This window comes from Natrix helvetica (genome assembly GCF_964273705.1).
Source record: "Natrix helvetica genome assembly, chromosome: 15".
NCBI classification, from domain to species: Eukaryota; Metazoa; Chordata; class Lepidosauria; order Squamata; family Natricidae; genus Natrix; species Natrix helvetica.
In genome coordinates this window covers 7199020-7216440 of record NC_138565.1, presented here as the reverse complement: position 1 = coordinate 7216440, position 17421 = coordinate 7199020, and the positions used below count along the sequence as shown (strand labels likewise).

At 49.5% G+C, this 17421-nt stretch overlaps 1 protein-coding gene across 1 annotated transcript in view; it reads left to right on the top strand.

The window, feature by feature from the left end:
• The window catches only part of DENND1A (DENN domain containing 1A), a 224199-nt gene that overhangs the window by 177988 nt on the left and 28790 nt on the right, over nucleotides 1-17421 (top strand). Inside the window, exons 17-19 of the mRNA XM_081967098.1 lie at nucleotides 894-950; nucleotides 5815-5946; nucleotides 16491-16547. Coding sequence (XP_081823224.1) covers nucleotides 894-950; nucleotides 5815-5946; nucleotides 16491-16547 — 246 coding nt within the window. The remainder of the gene's footprint in view (nucleotides 1-893; nucleotides 951-5814; nucleotides 5947-16490; nucleotides 16548-17421) is intronic.

The window sequence follows — 17421 nt, the reverse complement described above, 5'->3', positions numbered from 1 at the left end:
CAACGAGTGCACAAAACAGAACACGCATACATCCATGCACCGGAAACCCGAAGGCCAACTGGCCAGCACACGCATGCCTGCTTTTTGGGCATTTTTTGGCAGGGATTTTGGCCGTTTTTCAGGCTGTTTTCTGGCCCGAAAAAAGCCAAACAAACAGCCCCAAAACGGCCTAGAAAACAGCCCCCAAAAGCCTGTTTTTGAAGCTGTTTTTCTGGTCGTTTTCTGGGCCCAAAAATGGCCTGAAAACAGCCTAGGAAATGGCCCGAAATAGGTCCTGTTATTTGGCCATCATTTTGACCGTTTTCCAGAGCTCCGTGTCTATCAGCCCTGAGCTTCTTCTGGCCTCCTTCCTCACGTGGTGCCTGCAAAGCTTTGATGAAAAGGACTTGTGGGCACCGCTTGCCCTCTGCATGGCTGGTCCTTTCGGTGGGGACCCCCAGATCCCCAAAACCTGGTGTCTGCTCTCTTGGTCTGAGCTCCAGACGTTTCTCCTGACCACAACAGGCCAGGCAGATGTTAGAAGCTGGACTGTCCCTCGGTCCCTCAAGCAGAGAGGACGCAGCAGAGATAAAAAATAATTAGGGGATAAAATAAGAACCTCTCGCTTTAAAACCAGGATGTTCTCCCACCAACAGAAATCTCTTCCTCTCATTAAAGATTGTTTTTTTAACCTCTTGTCTCCTTATTTGTTATTTGCCCATTATGCCTTCCCCACGATGGTCCATTCTCCACCTCCCACTCCCATTCTCAGTAATCAGAGAAGGTGGACCTGGGTGGGCTGTGCAAAACCCCTTGTCTCGGGAGCCAAATAGGGGGTTTCTCTCTTAAACTAACAACCCCTCTTCTCTTTCTCTCTCCCTCTCTCTCCCTCTCTCTCTCTCTCTCTCATGCAGGCAAAAGATCATGCAAAAATGGGAATAAGGGAGGTGAAAATTCGCTTGAAGCAAAAGGTACTTGAAGTATGTATTTAGGGGTAGGTTGTGGGGGGAGAGAAACAGAAAGAAAAACAGAAGAAATGCTCGGCCAGGAAGAGGGAGAGAAAAAATAAAGAAAAGAAAGAAAAAAGGCATTACGGATCAATAGAGAGCCGTTTGGTGCTGTGTTGTTAACACACTTCAAAATGCATTACCAGCTGTCCCGGATTTTTCCCCCCACTGTTATAAATATTCACAGACAAAAAGCAAATACATTAAGGCCTGACGTGGAATGGCTGTTCCTACGCTCCCCGCCCCCCCACCCCCCCGGAAAAAAAAGGGACGCGGCCAAGAGAATGGAGGCTGCCCACTTGAGGCCTGTGAGGGTGCCATCTTTCCTGTGAGCAAGCCTAAAAGTGTGTGGTTGCGGTGTGTGTTCAGTGGCCCCGAGCCAAAAGAAGCACGCGGCTTGCATGCTTCCTCCCCAGATTTAAGCATGTGCCCCTTCTTTGCACTTTCTGGCGCGTGCTGATCTGACAGCCCAAATGATTGGGGGGAAGGTCGCCTTACACTTCGGAGGGCTTTATTCCCACCTGAAAATAAGTGATTGATCCTAAGAAGATAATAGAATAAAGATTAGAATAGAATAAGAGTTGGAAGGGACCTTGGAGGTCTTCTAGTCCAACCCCTTGCTTAGCCAGGAAACCCTACACTGCTTCAGACGAAGGGTTATCCAACGTCTTCTTAAAGACTTCCAGTGTTGGAGAATTCACAACTTCTGGAGGCAACTTCTGTTCCACTGATTAATTGTTCTAACTGACAGGAAATTTCTCCTTAGTTCTAGGGTGCTTCTCCCCTTGATTAGTTTCCACCCATTGCTTCTCGTCCTGCCCTCAGGTGCTTTGAAGAATAGTTTGACTCCTCTGTGGCAATCCCTGAGATGTTGGAAGGAAGGAAGCTGGGAAGGAAGAAGAGAAGGGAGGGAGGAAAGAATGAGAGAAGAAAAGAAGCAAGGAGAGTAGGATGGGAGGGTGGAAGGAAGGAGAGAAGGAAGGAAGCAAGGAGAGGAATGAAAGAAGAAGAAAGAAGGATTTCTCCTTGATTAGTTTCCACCCATTGCTTCTTGTCCTGCCCTCAGGTGCTTTGGAGAATAGGTTGACTCCCTCTTCTTTGGGGCAACCCCTGAGATATTGGAAGACTGCCATCATGTCTCCCCTAGTCCTTCTTTTCATTAAGTTAGACATACCCAGTTCCTGCAGACATTCTTCATATGTTAACTCCATCTTCAAGCTCTTGGCTTTGACCGGGTAGAAGAGGGGAAAAGCAGAAGACAAGGGAGCAAAGGAAAGCGAAGCGCTGAAGAACATCTGGTGAAGTTCCCAACGAGGGTCCTGTTGGGTTGAGGAGCCATTTTGAACAACTATTGAAGCAGTTGTGGAAAACACTCTTCTAGATCAGACAACGAAAAGACATTGGGTGGACGTTTGAAGGAAGTGTCAAAGAAAAAGCATCAGAGGAAACTTCAGCAGCTCTTCTTCAACTCTTTGTTTTCCTTCCATTCCTAGTCTTCTCCTCTTTTTCATCCTGTCAAAGCCAACGTGGTCAAGGCATCATCTTGGACCTTGAGATCTCCCACAAATGTTCTCCAGGAGCAACCTACTGTTTCCTAGGACCACCTTCGAGTCCCAAGCTAGTAACATCTCCATCGCTAACCAGTTCCCACTTCTCTTCCGGAGATACAATTCCAGATTTTAACCCTCAATTACAGCAGGAAAGGGGGGGAATTCAACCAGCGGGAAAGGGAGTGAGAATAAGACGAGAGCTTCTTCCCCTCTTCTCTCCATGACTGGCTGGTGTCCCTCCGTCTTCTGGCTGACTTAATTTGCGCCTCTAACCAAGCCCATTGCCCCTCTCCATTTCTTAACATTAGCACGAAAAATGTCCCGCTTTTTAGGAGATTGTCTAAATCCTACATTTCACCTTTGAGGTACCAGTTGCCAAATAGGAGTGACAGCAGCGGGAGAAATTTTAAAATGCACCAAAGACAAGGGAAGGCCATTGTTCTTTGGCTGCGCTTCGCAATGGTGACCCCTCGGAGATAATCAAGAGTCTCTCTTTGCCCTCGGTTTGCTCCAACGTTGGCTTTGAATTGCAAATAAGAGACGCGGGCTTGAATTTTGCAAAGGTCAGCCTGGTGTCTCGGAGGTCCTTTCTCTAATACGATCGTGGAAGATTAAATGGCGCTCCCTCCCGATCCCTGTCTTCATTTGTGGGATGGGACGTTGAAAGCATCCACGGCTTCCTTCCAGCCGTCCGCAAGTGGACAGCTAACAGAGTGCAGTGCCGTTTCTTGGTTTTGTGGGCCAAAGGAAACAGCCCATTCCCAGCATTGCTGTTCTTAGACTCAACAAAACCTCTTTTATTTACACGACTGTGAATTCCTTTCATTCACAGTCCGCAACGCTTATCAAACAGTCTTTCAAAGGAGTGTTTATCAACACGCACCTTATCTCGCTTGGAGAGCTGCCAGATAACTAGCTTCCAAACACAGGGCAAAGCAAAAACTTGGCACAGAGTCTCTTAGAATCACAAACAGAACTTTCCGGACCAAAATGAACGAATTGTTTCCTGCAAAAGTCCACTCCTGTTCGTTCTCCTTTTGTTTCCTCTAGGAGGGGCCAATCACCGCCAAGGTGTGGCTTTACTCCCAAGTCGACCTTGCTTTCTTAGTTCTTCTTTTCTTCTGGCAGTTCTGCGCATGCGCACACTGGGAACAGGCTCCAGCTGTTCTTCTGCCTCACTGCTGTCTGACTCCCTCTCTGCCTCCGACGCAGAGCCCTCGTCTGAGCTTCCCTCGGCCCCCAGGACTGGCCCATGTTCCTCCCCAACCTCCTCACTGTCCGACTCCACTGCCAGCTCCGCAGGCCACCGGCGAGCCGCAACAATTGTCTCTGTTGAACCCTCAGCTCCGTAGAATTGGCCAGGTCAATGGCAAGAACAGAAGGACAGCATGACCCCCTCCTCTTCCAGATGGTTGCATTTTTGCGTCCACCTGCAAACAAGCTTTTGACCTACTTCCCATCTTCAACTATGGTCTTGGAGGTATCTCCCAAGGGGTTTCAGCACCAAGGTTGTCCTCCTTCATCAACTTTTTTGTTGTTGTTCTAACCAGATATGGTCTCCAGCTTTGTCACAAAGAACGGTTGCAGGAACTGGGTATGTCTAGTTTAATGAAAAGATGGACATGATAGAAGTCTTCCAATATCTCAGAGGTTGCGGCAAAGAACAGGGAGTCAAACTATTCTCCAAGGCACCTGAGGGCAGGACAAGAAGCAATGGGTGGAAACTAATCAAGGAGAGAAGCAACTTAGAACTAAGGAGAAATTTCCTGAGTTAGAACAATTAATCAGTGGAACAGAAGTTGCCTCCAGAAGTTGTGAATGCTCCAACACAGGAAGTTTTTAAGAAGAGATTGGATATCCATTTGTCTGAAGCGGTGTAGAGTTTCCTGCCTGAGCAGGGGGTTGGACTAGAAGACCTCCAAGGTCCCTTCCAACTCTGTTATTCTATTCTATTCTAGTCCCCCCTTTGTCTGGGGCCTTCTCTGAGTTAGCCGAGTTCTACAAAGACAAGATTATATCCAGTTTATATGAAGTCCCTTCCCGCATGGGGAGTCCTCTTTTCTTTTAAATTTTTTTACAGGTCCTTCCTTTTTCTGCGACACATTTTTTCTTCTTCTTGTGGAAAACCTTGGCTCTCTTTGCTTTTTTTTTTTCGGTTTTGCACAAGGTCCGTCCATGCTTTGTTATGTTGGACCAAGGGTTTTAGGTCATCCTGTGCTCCCCAAAGAATGCTTTCTAATTGGCTATCGGCTTACCGGCCTCATTAGAGTATTTAAACCAGAGGAGAACTTGAGGGGCAGGTCAGAGGTCAACCATCAAAGCAGCCCGGCCTCGAGGTCACATGTCTCTATATTTACCAGGCATTAGTGCCTCGACATTTGTCACAAAGAAGTTTAAGGTTGAAGCTCCCTGCACAGCTGGCTTCATTGCACGGAGGACGGCTGAAGCCTTTTCATTAGTTCTAATCTTGGAGGACATTGTGTGGTGAACATTGCCTGAATGTTGCCTGGTTCATTATACATGTTCCCCAAGTCCTGTGCTCAAGCCATGGGCTCTCGTAGACCAACCTGGCTTTTCACCGACTGGTTAATTACCTATACACAAGAATTACACGCTTCTGGGAAATTGTAGAAAGCGCAACAAGCATCCTGAAGAAAGTCCTCACCCTCAGAATCTGTTGCGGCTCACCAGCAGAGCTGGCAGCAGATTCGGACAGTGAGGAGGTTGGGGAGGAACCTGGGCCAGTCCTGGAGTTGGGGAAGGCTCTGATGAGGGCTCTGTGTCGGAGGCAGAGAGGGGGTCCAAGCCGTCTGGCAGTGATCAGCTGCCTTCGGAATCAGACATCAGTGAGGCAGAAGAACAGCTGGAGCCTGTTCCCAGTGTGTGCATGTGCAGAGCTGCCAGACGAAGGGAAGAGCTAAAGAACAGGGGTCGACTTGCGAGTAAGGCCACAGGTGGAGGATGAATGGCCCCTCCCAGAGGAAATAAAAGAGGAGCGAAAGGGGAGTGGAATTTGCAGGAGGCCATTAGTTCGCTTCATTGGTTGGTGACTCTCCGAGACTCCTTGCCAAGTTTTGCAGGTATCGGCCTCCAAGCCAGATAAGGTCTGTGACCATAAATCCTCCCTTGAAAGACTTTGCTGGATGCGAAGGAGCAGAATTCACCGCAAATTAATAAAAGGGGTTTTTGTTGCGACAAATAGTTTGCTTCATGCTCTCGGGAAGCCTCGATCAAAACAGAATGAAGGGTGGTGTAATTCTATTTATTCTTCTGGGCAGGACATCAGTGAAAATGGCTGTTCCACCATGCCAGAAGAGTCCACCTCAAGAACGGTGCCCTCTCCCTTGGCTGAAAAGAGGGACCCCAAACTCCGAGATGACCGGCGACCCATCACCGTTCACTTTGGCCAGGTAAGCTGTGGAGATGATTTGAAACTTCCTCTAGTAAGACTGGTTTAAAACCTTTAAGTTGACTTTCAGATGGGTGGACTTCAACTTCCAGAATTTCCCAGCCAGTGTAAGTTGAAGTCCAGACTTCTTAAAGTCAACAAGGTTGACAACGAGAAACACTGGTCTTGGTTACACCCCATGGTTCTCTGGATGCTGAGGGAAGAATTCATGGAATATCAATCCCTCATAATCAGAACCTTCACAAACTGTCAGAAAGAAATTGAAAGCTTCAGCAATGGACAATGTCTGCCAATACATGGAGCAATCAGGATGTCAGGGAAATACTTCAAGAGCTTACTTAATGCTGTAATGATGATGCAATGGTAGTAATGAGGGTTATTTGGCTGTTACCACTTTAAGAGTCTGTATTATAAGAGAGGATCTGTTAGGGTGTATCTCTCTCTCCGTGTGATCTTCCTTGCTGTAGCTGCTGATTGTTTGGCCTTTGCCTAGTATGTGTATGTATATTCTTTTGTATAGATAAACCACTATTCATTCTTATAAACCTCTGTTTGATGTTATTGCTCCTGGATTGCCTCACATAGTCACACTGCATGCACTCTGACTGGGCTATGGACCCAGTCCAGAGAGAAGGCCAGAGTGATTAAAGAAACCAGAGAGAAGAGAAATCCATTGAGAGCTTGCTCCAGAGTCAAAGGGGTTGTGCGTCATGGTTTGTTAGTGTTCAGTGCTTGTAACAGAAACAAGCATCATGGCTTCCGTCAGCGTAACAAGAGGAAACTACCGTATTTTTCAGACTATAAGACATACTGGAGTATAAGACGTACCATGATTTTGAAGAGGTAAATTTTTTTAAAAAAGTTTTTGCACTCTGCAGGCCTCTCAAATCCTCTGCACACCTCATTTTTGCCCCCCTCTCCCCCCAAAAAGGGCATGCAGAGATTTGGGAGGCTTGTAGAGTGCTCCTGGGGGCTGGGGGGGGGCGGCAAAAATGAGCAAACAAAAGCCCGTTTTTTGCTCTTTTTTGCCCTCCACAGCCCCCAGGAGCATTTTGCAAGCCTCCCAAACCCTCTGCAGGTCCATTTTTACAAAGGGGACGTGTTTTCCGTAGGCCAAAAATGCTGTATTCAGTGTATAAGATGCACCCGGATTTCCACCCTCTTTTTTGGGGGGGGGGGGAAGGGTGCGTCTTATACTCCAAAAAATACGGTACCTCTCCTGGAGTGTTAAAATGGACATGTACCTGCGAAGGGAGGAGTTGTGGAGGGTAGTTACTAACCCACCGTCAATCCTGAATGATGGGGGCCAGAGAAGAAATGAAAAGGCATTAGCCAGCATTATTCTGGCTTTGGAGGACAGTCAGCTGATAACACGTGAGGGGTCTCCAGTCTGTGAAAGTGTGCAGTAAAATGTTGCTGACGAGACTGTTTAAAGCACAACTGAAGCTGGGCAGGGAGGAGCATGGTTCTGCAGGCTATGAGAGAGACAAAATTCTGTTTGAGGTTACTACTCCTGGGCTGTCTCACACAGTCACACTGCGCGCGCTCTGACACAGGAGTTTTAGCAGTTTGAAGTTTGGGGGTATATCTAGTCCATGAGATATTTCCAACAGTCGTTTTGCATCTTTGAGAGAGCCACCTCCCCTCCTGCTGAAAAAAATATCACCCAATCTTGGACTCCCCCTGTTGTGACCTGCCAGTGAGGAGGTTGGGGAGGAACCTGGGCCAGTCCTAGAGTCTGGGGAAGGCTCGGATGAGGGCTCTGTGTCGGAGGCAGAGAGGGGGCCAGGGCCGTATGCCAGTTATCAGCTGCCTTCGGAGTCGGAGATCAGTGGGGCAGGAGAACAGCTGGAGCCTGTTCCCGATGTGCGCATGCGCAGGACTGTCAGAAGAAGGGAACAGCTAAAGAACAATGGCCAACTCGGGAGTAAAGCCACAGGTGGACAGTGAATGATGAATAAAGGGGAGCAAAAGGGGAGTGTAGTTTGCAGGAGGCCATTAGTTCAATTCATTGGGTTGAAGGTCTGCTCCTGACTTCTTGCCAAGGAATTGCTGCTACAGCATGGAGTTTGGAAGATATCGGCCTGGCAGCTCTCCAAGCCTGATAAGGTCTGTGGTTCACAATTGAAAAGGCTGTTTTTTTCCGGGACTTTGCTGGATGTGAATGAGAGGAAATCACATTTGCTTAATACGAAGGAGTTTTGTCGGGAGAAAGAGTCTGCTTTATGATTTGGGGAAGCCTAGTTCAGAATGCTCCCATCCTTCTACCTGGGTTTCAACTGTCTTTCCTTTAGTCCTGGTGCCAGCCAGCCGCCAGTATCTGAGGATAATAAGCACCGCAGCACCCTTTGAAGAGGAAAAAAAGCAACAAACGGGGGTGGGGGTGGAAAATCAATTATTGGCTCCTTAATAGCAGCCTTCATATTTCGGTATTGACTCTTGTGGGTAGCAAGCTGGTTTGTTTTTATGATGCTCTCTGATATACCGTTTGTGAAAACCAGCCAGGATGAAGCGACTTATCATTGGTTGTTAGTTGCGAAGTCGTGTCCGACCCATCGCGACCCCACGGAAAATGTTCCTCCAGGCCTTCCTGGCTTCTACCATCCTCCGGAGTCCATTGAAGCTCACTCGGACTGCTTCGGTGACTCCATCCAGCCACCTTCTTCTCTGCTGGCCCCTCCTCCTTCTTCTTCTTCCCCTTCTTTCCCCTCCCCCCTCCCCCCTCCCTCCCCTTCCTCCCCTTCTCTTTTCTCCTGTTCTCCAGTATTCCTTCTTCCTCTCTTTCTATCGTCACGTTCTTTGATTGCTGTTGTTGTTAGTTGTGAAGTTGTGTCCAACTCATTGCGATCCCATGGACAACGTTCCTCCAGGACTTCCTGTTCTCTACCATCCTCTGGAGTCCATTTAAGCTCACGCCGACTGCTCCGGTGACTCCATCCAGCCACCTCCTTCTCTGCCGGCCCCTCTTCCTCCTCCTCCTTCTTCCCCCCCTCCTCCTCCACTTCTCTTTTCTCCTCTTCTCCACTATTCCTTCTCTCTCTCTTTCTCTCTTCACATGTTCCCTTGATTGTTGTTATTGTTGTTAGTTGTGAAGTTGTGTCCGACCCTTTGCAACCCCATGGACAACGTTCCGCCAGGCCTTCCTGTCCTCTCCCATCCTCTGGAGTCCATTTAAGCTCACGCCGGCTGCTTTGCTGACTTTGCTGACTGAAGGAGTCCTTTCCGGGAGAGGGGGCGGTCTATAAATGTGAATAATAAATAAATAAATAAAATAAAAGGGAAGGAAGGAAGAGAAAGCAAGGGAGGGGGGAAGGTAAAACAAAGAAGGAAGGAGTAAGGAATGAAAAAAGAAAAAGGAAGGGAAGGAAGAAAGGAAGAGGGAGGGAGGGAAGGAAGGGAAGGAAGGAAGAGGGAGCAAGGGAAGGGGGGAGTAAAGAATGAAAAAGGAAGGAAAGGAGGAAAGGGAAGGGAAGGAAGAAGGAGCAAGGGAAGGAGGGAGGGAGGAAGGAGTAAAGAATGAAAAAAGAAAAAAGGAAGAGAAGAAAGGGAAGGGACGGAAGAGGCAGCAAGGGAAGGAGGGAGGGAGGAGTAAAGAATGAAAAAAGGAAGAGAAGGAAGGAAAAGAAGGAAGAAAGGAAGAGGGAGGGAGGCGAAGGAAAAATAAGGAAGTATAGAATGAGAAAAGAAAAAGGAAGGGAAGGAAAGAAAGGAAGAAGGGAAGGAAGAAAGATGGAGAAAGCGAGGGAAGGAGGGAGGCTGGAAGGGAAAGGAAAAGCAAGGAAGGAAGGAGTAAAGAAGGAAAAAGGAAGGAAAGGGAAAAGAAAGGAAAATGAGAAAAAGAAGGGCAGAACAGGGGGGAAAAAAGGAAAGGAAAGCCCCTTTTAACCCCTTCAAATGCCAAATGAAAAGAACATCAAATTACCCTTTGGGGCAGAGGTGCTGGAGAGGCCACTTCAAGAGGCCAAGATGCACAAGGAGATTCGGAGCGAATGTCTTCCTCCCCCGACCCAAACGATGCACAAAATCCAACAGCGGTCAATAACACCCTCCCCCCCCCCGTTTCGGCAGTGGCGGCTGCCTGCTCACAGCCGCGACAGAGCCGGCCTTAATTGAGTTGTGCTGTCAGAGTGACAAACACATTTGCATAGAGTCTATTTATTTTGTTCGCCAAAGTCCACTGGCTGCGGTTGGGGGGGGGGGGGACATCCTTAATCAGCCCGCTGAAAGTCAGCCGGCAGCTCCTTGCTCCGGCTGTCTCTGTCCGAGGCGCTTTTCTTCATTAAGTGACAGATTAACTGAAGGGGACGAGCGGTGTGTGCGTGTGTGTTGCCGAGCCTAACTGCAACATTTAATTTTAACTCATTAGGGGCTCACCCAACTGGAGTTGACAGTTGGTCATGGGTGTCTTGTTCTCCCACCGGTCGCAGTCATTAATCTGCTCACAAAGAGGACGGGTGGAGCTCAACCGCCTGCTGGCTCTAGCGACAACAGCATAAACACCTTTCGGCTGTGCACGCCGTTGACTTTGGGTTGTCGTAGTTACCGCTCCCCGACACAACGCAACGTGGTTGGGAAGCTGCCTCCCGGTTTCTTCTCCCTGCGTTTGCAAACAACCTTTCGACCTACGGGAGGATCAGGGGTGGGATTCAGCCGATTTGGGCGAAACGGTAGCTCCGACGATCAGCTGGGAGCGCACGGGTTCGCTCCGATGATCAGGTGGGCCAACTGCCCCTCCCCTGTGCTTTACTTACCTATATCCTCTCAGTGGTCTGACCCAGGCTTCCTTAGGAAGCACGAAGCAGAGCCTTGATCCCAACAAAATCCCTTTTATTTACACGACTGTGAATTCCTTTCATTCACAGTCCACAAGGCTTACCAAACTGTCTTTCATAGGAATGTTTATCAACACGAACCTTATCTCATTTAGAGCGCTGAGAGATAATTAATTTCCGAATGCAGGGCAAAGCAAAACTCTACACAGAGTCTCTTATAATCACCATGAGAACTTTCTACTCTTGAAACAACCGAACGAATTGTTTCCTTCAAAAGCTCCCTCCACGCGCATGGAGTTAGGCACAGGTGTGCACAGAGCTCTCTCAAAGCACGCAATCCCTGAATCGGTTGTTAAACCAGCAGGCTCCTACTACTGGGGAGAGTCCTCACGCCTCTTGCCTTCAGAAGAGCTGCCTTGGTGGGGTGAGTTGCGGCTTTTTGCCGTGGGGGGTAGAAAGAGGGGAGAGACCCTTATTTGTGGGTCTCTCTGTTCTGCTCAGGAGGAGCCGAATTGCTTTTGTGATGCTTGTTCCTTCTTAAACATGAACCTTTTCACCTTCAGACGGTTCTCGCAATTGCGTTCTCCTCTGGCTATCAGATATGCTCATTCTCCATCCCTGTGGGTCAGTGGTGTCAAACTCAAGGCCCAGGAGTTGGATCTGGCCTGTGGGGTGCTTAAATCTGGCCCATGGGGGTAGCAGCAACATGGTGCCTCTGCTAGTGAAAACGGAGCTCGGGGGGAGGCGCACATGCCCCACCCACCCCCCAAGCTCCATTTTTGCTGCCAGAGGGCTAGCAAAACAAACTAAAGCCAAAACCAAAGGGGAAATGTTTCCCCCTTTGCATTTGAGCATGCAAGGAGGGACAGCAAAGGAGAAAGGGAAAGAGGGGAAAAAAGAAAGGAAGATGGGAAGAGAGCAAGGAAGGAAAAAAGAAGGAAAGTGGGGAAGGAAGAAGAAAGGAGAAGGAAGAAGCAAGGAAAAAGAAGGAAAAGGGGGAAGGAAGAAGAAAGATTGAAGAGGGAGGGAAGGAAGGAAAGGAAGGAAGGAAGGAAGGAAGGAAGGAAGGAAGGAAGGAAGGAAGGGAGGATATTACGATGAGAGGGAGGGAGGGACTTGGGAGTAAGACCACAGGTGGACGATGAACGGCCCCTCCCAGAGGAAACAAAAGAGGAGCGAAAGGGGAGTGGAGTTTGCAGGAGACCATTCATTCGCTTAATTCTTTGGTGACTCTCCGAGATTCCTTGCAAGTTTTGCAGATATCAGCCTGGCAGCTCTCCAAGCCAGAGAAGGTCTGTGACTGTAAAGCCTCCCTTGGAAGACTTTGCTGGATGTGAACAAGGGTCAACTTGGGAGTAAGGCCACAGGTGGACAGTGAATGGCCCCTCCCATAGGGAAAAGAAGAGGAGAGAAGGCGAAGTGGTGTTTGTAAGAGACAATTAATTCGCTTCCTTGGTTCGTGACTCTCCAAGACTCCTTGCCACATTTTGCAGATCTCGGCCTGGCAGCTCTCCAAGCCAGAGAAGGTCTGTGACCGTAAATCCTCCCTCGAAAGACTTTGCTGGAGGTGAAGGAGCAGAATTCACAGCCAATTCATAAAGGGGGTTTCTGTTGGGACAAGGAATTTGCTTCATGCTCTTGGGAAGCCTCGGTCAGTACATTGATTACATTGACCAGGCATGGCCAGGAATCTCGCGATAGATTCCTGCAGCCGCCAAGTTCACCTAGCTAAAAGTCTGACACCCTTTTAGAAACGCACACTCGTATTTCTCGTTTCTGGGCTGCCAACGATGCCGGAAACATATTTGACATGCACATACCAACCTGCAAGACAGACAGTCCTTCCCTGTAGGTAATCAAATACAGCTTAGTGTTCACCTTAATGGCGGCGGCTGCAGATTGCGTCTTTTTACTCAGGAACCAGCCCCACAAGGGGAAAGCATCGAAATGTGGCCAGGATTTCTTTTTATTGTTGGGATTTTTTTTTATTGTTCTTTTTTAAAAAAAACAGAAGTTAAAGTTTTTAAAACCCGGCCCAGCTTTGTGCCTTTTGCTTCCCGCGCGTCGGGTGAATTTTCCGTGTTTTTTCCGCCAGAAATGTATGCCGTTAGTTCTCCGCTGACAGGGTCCTTGAGGATTTGACAGTGAAATTTTTTCCAGCCGCTGCTGCTGCTGCTGCTTCTTCGTTAGGATCCTGGCGCTGTCTAACAAGGCAGCCGAGCCACCGCCGCCTTCGCCTTCTGTTTGTTCTCGCAGGGCTCGGGGCTGCTGCAGTCAGCGCATCGACCAAGGCTGATCATTACAAGGGCGTACGCTACCATGAATAAAAATGTCACACCCGCTCCTCCCGTCTCGCAGCGGTACAAAATGTCAGCGCTGTCAAACACACATTGCAAGGAGCACGGAGCGGTTGGTACAAATTGGAAAGCCGAATATTCCCTCGGCTTTCTGATATTCTCCATTTGAAGCCGGAGAAAAAGAGTTGTTAACCTATTACCTGTGATTTTTTTTTTTTAAACGCTCGCCGGAGCCCCAGAATGGACAGGTTCCTGCCGTGTTGGGGAGGCGGCAGGAGGAGGGAGGAATCGGCCTCTTGCGGATTTGGGGAGAACGCACCTCCTCTCTGCTTGGTCTCGGAGGATTTCATGGAGGGACGTTTCTTTCTGTCCGCGGCCGAGTTGGCTTCGTTGTGATTTTGGGAGAGTTTTGCCAAGATTTTCCCAAGCATCTCGCAGCCCACTTGTCAAAGGTCCGACTGACAAACCCAATCAAAGCAAATACACACACACCTCGGCGAGACCTGCGTGATGGCACGCAGAGGCCTTTCTGTGGGCATGCGAGCTTTCACCCCGCTCAGCTCCACCAGGCATTCATGCGCACCTCCCACTGGCCAGCAAATTTCCAGGTCTCTGCCGCGCATGCAGGGAGCGCATGCAGGAGACATGCCTCCACTCCCACAGCCTGTTTTTGCTCCCAGGAGGTTGCAGTTAGGCGTAGTAGGCCCAAAATAGGGCCAGTTGTGGTCTCATGGGGGTGCGAGGTGCACGGGGGTATCATGCATGCCCGCTATTGCGCGCGCATGCACTCATGCACTTTTGGCACATGACAACAAAAAGTTAGCCCTCACTGCCAATCCAATCTCTTTACGGAAAACTTGATTGTGTACATCGCTTTGGCACAATGGAAGGCAAAACCAGATCTAGTTGTTGAATTATCTCTACATCCACCCACCCACCCCCACACACACACACACCAGTTGTGCGGCTGGTCCTCTAACCACAAACTATCCGCCGTCATTTTAAGCCATCTCCAAATTGGGCATTCACTGCGTTTTCTCAACGCGGCACGAGTAATTAAGAGATTCTCCACCAGAGTTTCCCATTTTTGACCTTTTTCCAAACAATGCGTTTTGCTGCATCAACAAATTAATTGCAAATCAGGGCCTGCTTTCCATATAGCGATGCATCTCTCTGGGGTTTTTGAGCAGAAGAGAGGCAAGAGGTCCAGAATTCAGAGTCAACACCCACCCACCCTCCCCCCTGGATGCCCCCGTCATCCATATTTCCCCCCCCTCAATTTCGGAGACCTATTTTGGCAGATCAATACAGAGAATCCTCGACTTGTGGCCGTTCGTTTAGTGATGAAAGTCACGACGGCACCCAAAATAGTGGGCTTAGGTTCGGTTTTGTTGCAACATCCCGTGTGTGTGTCACGCCATCAGAATTCAGATGCTTGGCAACCGATTCATAGTTACGGCGGTCGCACAGTTTCCCCCAGGGTGAGGCGATTTACGCTTTTGCGACTTTCCAACAAGCAACGTCCATGAGGGAGGCTGGATTCGCTTAACAACCGGGTGACAAACGGAACACCTGAAGTGATTTATTAACCTTGTGGTAACTCCACCCGGAATTTCCTCATGGTCATACTTCTGTCCCACTCCCAACGACCACCTGGGGCGGACGGATCATTCCTACAAATTCAGATCCGCCATCCGCTCCGTCTCCAAGGGACACAAGGATGTAGCCGCCCCCGTGTGGTCCTCCTGATCACTGCCTGGGTAAGACATTCCTTTGAAGGTTTTGGGGTTTTTTTACACTCCCCTCGGAAGGTGTTAGCTCCGGGATGAGTGCGAAAGTGACATCTTGCTTCATGTCGAGCCGGCCTCCCTCAGCAACCACGAAAGAAACCACTTAACTCCCGTTTTGCAGAATTAAGACTCCTTTTACTGGTTATGAAAAGACAGCAGCTAAGCAAAGCAAGATCTGAGGCAAAAGCGCACTAAATCATACATCATATCAATAGGTAACCAAACCCCCCTCCCCCTGGTAACCCTCATCCCACTGTCCAATCTGCAAATCCCTCAGGTGTCACATGAGTCCCATCTTCAAGGAGCATCATCAGGTTGGCATGCAGGACGGTTGGCCTTGACCGACACCAAGCGCTAATCTCCAGCATGCGCAGTAGGCGGTGAGACCAAAACTCCCCTTTTTACAATATCTCCTGTACTTAAACGTCCCCTCCCCAATACCAGCCCCCCCCCTCCCCATTTCAATGGCAGCCGAAAGCAAATAGCAAAACAGAGGCTGACAGACTGGACAATCATTTGTCTGGAGTGGTAGAGGGCACTGAGGGCAAACTTTTTGTCGACATGTTCTGAAAGTGTGCGCGGGCACACACCCATAATCCAATGCATGGACCCTGCGCCGCCCCCACCCCCCGCGCATGCGTGTGTGACACCTACGCATCCCGTTTTGGGCTTAGTAGGCCTCTCTGCAGCCTCCTGGGAGCAAAAATGGGCTGCAGGGGGGGGGAGTGTCTCCCTGTTGCCCCTCCCCTTGCGCTTTTACGGCTGGGGCGGGGGCTATAGCTCGCGTGCCTGCAGGGACTGCTCTGCGTGCCATAGATTCATAGGAATAGGGACTCCTGCTTGAGCGGAGGGCTGGACTAGAAGACCTCCGTTCCAGCCCTATTAAATTAGATTAATTAAAAGATGCAGGAATGAGCCCCGTCTCCTTGGCTCCCTGCTCTCCTGTACATTTCTTAAGCCCAACGAGTTCAAAAGATCTGAGATTCCTTTCCACCACAAGGAGTTTGTTCCGGGAAGTTGAGGTCCTTCTGTACGTCTTAGTGTTGTGGCCTGCCAGTGGCCAGCAGAGCTGGCGGCAGATTCGGACAGTGAGGAGGTTGGGAAGGAAGATGGGCCAGTCCTGGAGTCTGGGGAAAGCTCTGAGGAGGGCTCTGTGTCGGAGGCAGAGAGGGGGCCAGGGCCGTCTGACAGTTATCAGCTGCCTTCGGAGTCGGACATCAGTGAGGCAGAGGAACAGCTGGAGCCTGTTCCCAGTGTGCACATGCACAGAGTTGCCAGATGAAGGGAACAACTAAAGAACAGGGGTCGACTTGGGAGGAAGGCCACAGGTGGACAATGAATGCCCCCCCCCCCCAGAGGAAATAAAAGAGGAGCGAAAGGGGAGTGGAGTTTGCAGGAGACAATTAGCTCGCTTCATTGGTTCATGACTCTCCGAGACTCTTTGCCAAGTTCTGCAGATATCGGCCTGGCAGCTTTCAAGCCAGATAAGGTCTGTGACTGTAAATCCTCCCTGGAAAGACTTTGCAGTGAATGTGAATGAGCAATTAATAAAAAGGGTTTTTTGTCGGAACCGGGAGTTTGCTTCAGGCTCTTGGGAAGCCTCGCTCAGAACACTTGGCTGGGTGATATTGTGGGGTGACAGCCGCTCCGTTAGGGCTAATGACTGAAGTTTCCACTTTGCTGCAGCCAAGAGCACGACCGGTGAGACCTCCACTTCCCAAGATCCATCGCTCCACCAAGCCCGTGAGTAAATTGGCCGTTTGCCTGCCTCTAACCCTGCGTGCTCCTTCATCTTACTAAAAAAAAACACTGCTGGATGGCCTTTGGCAGACTCACGAGAAACCAGCCGGGGACGGTGGCCTCGGTCAAGGTGCATACATTCTAGGTCAGTGATGGCGAATCTTTTTGGCACCAAGGGCCCAACCCAGAATGCCCATGCATGTCCCTGTATGTGTTCGGGCCGCTGTTTTTGGCCCGAAAAATGGCCCATAATGGCCTGGAAAATGGCCTCATAATGGCCTGCAAAAATGGCCTGATTTGGGGCCATTTTCAGGCTGGATTTAGGCCATTTTTCAGGCCATTTTTGAGGCTCTTTTTTGGGCCGTTTTCATGCTGTTTTGAGGCTGTTTTTCAGGCCATTTTCAGGCCATTTTTGGGGTCATTTACAGGCTGATTTTAGTTGGGGTTTTTTGGACTGTTTCCTGGCACTCCGATGCCCGTGAAGACCAACTGGCCAGCATGTCGGAAACCGGAAGAACAGCTGGCGATGGTGTGCGTACCCGCAGAGGGAGGTTGTGTGTGCCATAGCTTCGCCATCACGGTTCTAGGTTCTGCTTGTCTTCTCCTACGGAGCCGCTCTTAACTCCTGTGGGTCTTTTGACACCTTTTCTTCACTCTGGATTATTCTTTTCCGCAAAGGCTCCTCCAGGCTCAGAAATCCTACTCAAGTCTTCTCCAAACTTTAGAACTTAGCGGTGGATTCAAAGAAGGGAAGGCGCTCTTGGTAGAAGAGGTCTTGGGTAGAGCGTGTTGGGTTTTGTCCCCACCCTCCTCACTGTCCTAGTCTGCCACCACTGGCGGTCCACAACACCTTCCTTTAAAAGCAAGATCGAGAAAA